General features: G+C 39.8%; 1 protein-coding gene across 1 annotated transcript in view; it reads right to left on the bottom strand.

Annotated features, from left to right (window-relative positions):
• Positions 1-1,238: 1,238 nt before the first annotated feature.
• Positions 1,239-6,000, bottom strand: part of exd2 (exonuclease 3'-5' domain containing 2) — a 53,412-nt gene continuing 48,650 nt past the window's right edge. Inside the window, exons 9-10 of the mRNA XM_060828325.1 lie at positions 3,842-4,198; positions 1,239-2,301 (exon numbers count right to left, since the gene is read on the bottom strand). Of these exons, the coding sequence (XP_060684308.1) occupies positions 2,085-2,301; positions 3,842-4,198 (574 nt within the window). The 3' untranslated portion in view covers positions 1,239-2,084. The remainder of the gene's footprint in view (positions 2,302-3,841; positions 4,199-6,000) is intronic.

Below are 6,000 nucleotides of genomic sequence, written 5' to 3'. Positions count from 1 at the left end.
ATGTAATTGTAATTTAAAAGCCGTATTATATTTCTACTTCACTTTTTGACTGTATGAACAAAAGCTTACTAATTCATTTTTGCTTCTATTGTCTTTATCTGGTAATTGGCATAATTCATTGTTTTTTTTTCTTTATTTGTTTAGAGATCAGTGGGGCTTCAGCTTATGACATTTTGGATGGTAGCATGAAGTTCAATCCTTTTAAAAGTAGTATTCATGTTATAGTCGAAGCCATAAATTTAAGTTTAAAAAATAAAGTCTAAAAATTCAATTTTTATATGAGTATATATGTTTGTGGAATATATTTAAATAAATCGTTACACTGCTAGTGTAATTTTATTCCTTGTATCTTTTTTGGGGAAGGTCCTGTGTACTAGATCTGGAGTACTAGAACAGGCTATGGTTATCATCTATTTTCCTTCTCTCCCCTGAAACAGTCTGGGTACAATGGAAATCCAGAGTCAGTGTAATGAAAGCTGTGCAGTCACATCTGGAGGCAACTTTGCATTGCCTTCACTGAGCTCACCAAACAAGCAGGAGCAATCAATTTAAGCTGAGGAAAATCGGCTGTCTGCTGAAACTTTCTAGCGTGATCTCCTCTTTCCATGATAGCATGCTGGGTAGGGTCAGTTACACCAGGGCAACATCACAACACTGAGTTGCATAGTCGTCAGACAGGGTTGTGTTCTAGCGCCAATGTGCTTTGGCATATTCTCTTTACTGCTGTATGCCTTCAGTTCATTCACATATCACGACTGATATCAATGAGGCCTCCCTTTCCCTCAGTATTCATTGAAAACTAATTGCTGGCCAGGACACAGCAAGGAACTTCCATAGCCTTCTTCAAAAGTGTCTGTCGATCTTTCACTCAAATCAAGATAGCTGGTCAAACAGATTGGGTTGACATTTCTTTCAACAGTACAATGGTCCCTCATTAGTACACAGTAAGGTCGGCTAGATTTTGTGCTTGAACCTGCAGATTTAGAGACAATCGACAATGTAAGTCCACTGAGAGAATGACTGTTTGCCTAATGAATGAGAACTACTTGGATCATGTAATCTGCCCATTTCTCAACAACTGTATAATGGGATGGGATTCCTAAAGAAGGACAGAAGCAAAATGCTGTGTGTAAGTGGCTCATGAGATCATCTGCTCAGGGAACAAAATTGGGTGATGGGAGAAAAATATTCAGGCACAAGACAATTAACTTATATTTGTAAATGATGTGTTTATTGAAGGCTCACTTCATAAACCGTTTGCAACAAAGAATCAGGAATGTACATGCATCACATTTAGTCAGTGTAAACCCAAGACACGATTACACGGGGTGAACAACTACAACGTGTTAACAAAGATGCGTCCTCCTGTAGAAGGGCTTGGCTCAAATTGGACCCGCAGAACTACACAAACATTATAACAGAAATTCTCATTTTCGGACAATGCAGAGAAAGATTTTTATTCTGAAACCACTTTTCTCCTAATGAAATGAATCAAATATTTGGAAAGCCCCCATCTGTTTTCTGGGAAACATGAATTAGCTTTGAAAACTGTACAAAAGCTAAAATATATTTTACTGTTCTGATCGGTTCTGGATGAGCAACTCTGACAAAATCTGACTACGTGATCCTCAAAAGCAGGTACAATGACTAACCTGCAGTATTCCAGATGGTATGTACTGAGATTGGAAGTTCCCTCTGCTGTTGTAAACTGTTGCATCTCTCAAGCAGAAGATTCACTTATGCTTCGGTTCAAATATATTGTTTTTATTTAAAAATTAATTGTTTTTAAGTAAAGCCCTAATTTAAAAATGTACCTTCAGTGACATTGTACCAGATGTTATATTTGCAAACCAAACCTCTAAAATGTGTTAAAATTTGATAATTGTTCAGTGTTTTATTTAACTGTTCACCATTTCAACAGCTCTCTCCTACCTTTGTAAATGTAATTAAAAAAAAACTTGCAGTCCTTCCCAGTGCTTCACGAGTAGATTGATACAAGTGGCTCATGCATCAGCATTGATCTTTTCCACAGTCTCGAGAAGCAATTGCAAAAATAAAACAAAGAACTGAATTGCATCTTCTTTTCACGTCAACTCGATCTTCAGGTCCTCCCCATACTTGCGGATGAGCTTGCTGTGATTGTGATCCACAGACCACATGGGTGGAAGGTGCCGGGGCTGCATGTAGTCCAGGAAATGCTGGCGCCAACGTTTTTCTAAAGACATTAGGGCTCGGAGGCCGCCAACTGCACAGGACTGTGTCACTTTCAGACCATGAGGGACATAGCTCTCATTGAATACCCTGAGAGAGGATAAAAGAGAAGTGGATAAATGCAAAGCCGTTAGATTCATGCATCATACCTCATGTCAGGGCAAACTTCACACTAGAATTTAAAAGTCACAAGAATCCACTAAGTAGAAAGAAATACATGGTTGTGCTGATACACTTGATGACGCTTCATAAATACCAATTGGGCCAAATGGATCGTTTCCATGATGTATGTTCTTCGTGATTTTGATGATGAAATTAATACACAGCAGCATCATGTTAGGGAACATAAAGAAAAACTTTGCAATTAAAGTCCCAGCAATCACATTAAGGCAGTTTCCTCTGATTTACCTCCAAAAACGCACTTTAGTCTGCGACCTTAGATTGACCCTTGACAGACACACCCAGGATTTCAAATTCCCCACCAATTACTGTTGTAGTCCCAGTAAAACCATTGACCATTTGGAACTAGGCAGTGGGTCTATCTTTATCTTCTCACAGTCACTACGTATCACTCACCTCTCAAACTAAAGCAGGTTGTCTGGTGATTGTCACATCATTGTTTGCGAAACATTGCAAATCTCCCCGATTATAATAGTGACACATTGCTGTCTGTGCTGACACACTGCACTATGAAAATGGAAGCCTTTTGTTTTATAATTGAAGATTATTTTCCAACATAAAGAGAAGGAATATATGACTGATACTTCTGAAGTGGATTCCAGTGAGCTTACTGGAAAATGAAGGCATCAATATAGAACAGCAGTCATAGAGGTAGATTTAGGCACGCTTTACCAAAAATAAAATGTATTAAATAATCAACTGTAAATCCAATACTAAACTCGAGTTCACCAGAGGACAGTTAATTACTTCCTTGTACTTTAGTGCACATAAAATGATCTGGATTTTTAATGTTAAGTATGGGAGTTACAATGAATGCCCCCATTCCAACTGTAGCATGGAATGTCACCCATTGGGAGATACATATATAATGCACTGACATTTGTTTCTTTGAATATAAAATTGTAGGTCCATTTCCCAGCTGATCAAGGTTTCATGAGGGGAAGGAAGCAATTCAGCAGTTTAATTCTTATTTGCAGTAAGTCTTCTTCACCTGCCAATCCTCTGCTCACTGACCTAGGCCAATTCCCAATCTGGCAACAATATGATTTTAAAGTCATTTTCTTTATGTCCCTGGTTTCACCCCTTTATATCTGCAATAACCCCCTTCTTCAGACCCCAAACCCTTAGGGTACCTTGCTTTCAACTAATTCTGGGTCTCTTGCGTATCCTATCACTCCAGAAATGGCTGCCATGCCTTCAGCTCTCTGGAATGTCCTCCTCAAACCTCTGCTTTGTGTGCATTCTCTCTCTCACTCTCTAAGTCACACCTCAAAATGAACTTCTTACAGACCAATCTTTTTTAATCAGCAGTTCTACTGCCTCATGTGGCTGGTTGTTACTCATTAAGGTGCCTGTGAACCATTTTGGGATGTTCTTACTACACTTAAAGCACAACATAACTGTAAATTGCTTAGAGTAAAGGTTAGATTGGAATCAAAAGTTCTCTCACCGCGTTTCCAGTGACGCTCCTTCTTCAAGGATCTCCCTTGTCAATGTCTCCTTACCATAGAAAGCCTTCAGGATATCCTGAAGCTCTTTCCTCCGAGTCTGGGGAAGGCCCTCAGCACGCAGCAAGGCCCGTGCTCCAGAACGCACCCGCCTGCGACCCGGATCCTCCAGTAGGCGAACACTTTCCTCGCAACCAATCGGTGCGTTGAACTCTGTAGCCAGCTGCTGCTTTAGTACATTGTCATAATAGTTCGAAGTGGCATGGCAGGCAGTGCATAAGAGCAGGACGTCGTGAGAATTGTGGTCTTTCATTTGGACCGGGAAGTGTCTCCGGTATTCATGGGGAACAATGTTCTTCCTAAAGAAGCACAAATCATTGAATTTTAGATAAAATAGTTGGAATGAAAACTGAAAATATGGGTTACCCAAAGTAGCCAGAATGGGAATGATTGAGTAATGTTTGCATTAATCACACCTTGAGTAACTATAACTTCACATTAATATGTATCTATCACCTCTACGCTCATTGATCTGCACTGGCATCCAGTCTGGCAACATGTCAATATTAAAAAAAAATGCCTTTCCTCAAATACCTCAGTCTTAACTTTCCCTTTCCCCTTGAGTACTATAACCCTCTAATACACACTGCATACATCTAGTGCCAGTGCCAGTGTGAGTGACTCTTCAAAATGATGGTTGGAGTGATAGCCATGTGTTATGCATTGGATGGTGCTGACATCCTTCAGTATTGTTGCACTTAAGTAGGAAGTATTCAATCACACCCTGGGTCATGTCCTGTAGGTGGTGAAAAGGCTTTGCAAGTAAGGAGATTTGTTATGGGTCGAAAATAGCTAGCCTCTGATCTGCTCTTACAGTCAACATGTGTGCTAGACTAATTAAGCTTTGGATGATAGCGATCTTCATGATATGGATGGTGAGGAATCTGACTAATGTAATATCAAAAGATGATTTTGGAAGTGGTCATTAGCCTTGCATCTGTTTATTGCACGTATTACTCACCATCTGTCAGCCCAGGTTGTGCTGTTGACCACGCTTTGTTGCATTCATTATCTTGAGAAGTTGTGAATAAAACTGAACACTGTAATCATCAGTGGATATCCTGACTTCTGACCTCATTACAGACAGAAGTTATAACAACTATGTTTTATTTTAAAAATGTAAATTGGAAAATGGAAGCTTGGACTACTGTGATGCAGAGGGAAAAAGACAATGTGTTTTTTTTTAATAACTGGAAGCAAATGAAAACTACAGAGGAACCTTGATTAACAAAGGACACAGGCGGGCAGTATTTTGTTTGATTAATCGAATTCCAAATAATTGAATACTGGATAACATAGTTTATCCGAGCATTGGGACCTTGCGACCTTACTGGATAATCGATATCTGAATGCCAGATAACCGAGGTTCCTCTGTAGCTGATGTTTGCTCATTGGTTACACAAGAACCTGTAACTTTTGAAAAATCTGAATTTGAACCTTCCGAGGCATAATCCGGCATGAAGTGCTTTTGGGAATTAAAGAAAAACGTCCAGTAGCAGCGCTTGACTGGGTTTAAGTAGCAGTTTTGTCACAAGGGTAAAATAAGGAAGCATTGGGCATAAAAACCTGCAAGCAAACCAAATCCGCTTTTTCAGAGATATCATCCTCTAGCTCGTGATTGACTTGTCCATCACGATTTATGGCTAGATTGGCAGGACTAATTAATTGATTTTGAGATTGTTTAGCTTTGTCTTACATGCTGCCTACCTCCTTAAACCAAGGCCCTATCTCTCTTTTCAAATGAGCTTAAAAGAACCTACTATTCCAAAGAAGAGTAGGGATGTTACCCAGAGTCCTCTGCTTGATATTTACTCCAGTCATCGCGGCCTACACAGCACTGAAAAAGGCCCATCAGCCCAGGATGTCTTCGCTACTCAAAGTGAACTATTGAACTGTTCTAATCCTATTTCCAGCACTTGGCCCACAGCCTTTTATGCCTTGGCATCGTAAGTGCAAATCTAAACACTTTGCAAATACAATGAGAGTTTCTGTCTCTATCATCCTTACAGACAGCAAGTTCCAAATTTCCACTCTCTGGGTGAAAAAAAACCTCCTGTCCTTCACTTTGAACCGATGCCCCTTCCTGTCTGCCCTGTCTATG

Source organism: Hemiscyllium ocellatum, chromosome 8 (genome assembly GCF_020745735.1).
Source record: "Hemiscyllium ocellatum isolate sHemOce1 chromosome 8, sHemOce1.pat.X.cur, whole genome shotgun sequence".
In the NCBI taxonomy this organism is placed as follows: domain Eukaryota; kingdom Metazoa; phylum Chordata; class Chondrichthyes; order Orectolobiformes; family Hemiscylliidae; genus Hemiscyllium; species Hemiscyllium ocellatum.
The sequence above is the reverse complement of the archived record's forward strand: the minus strand, read 5'-3'. Positions and strand labels throughout refer to the sequence as shown.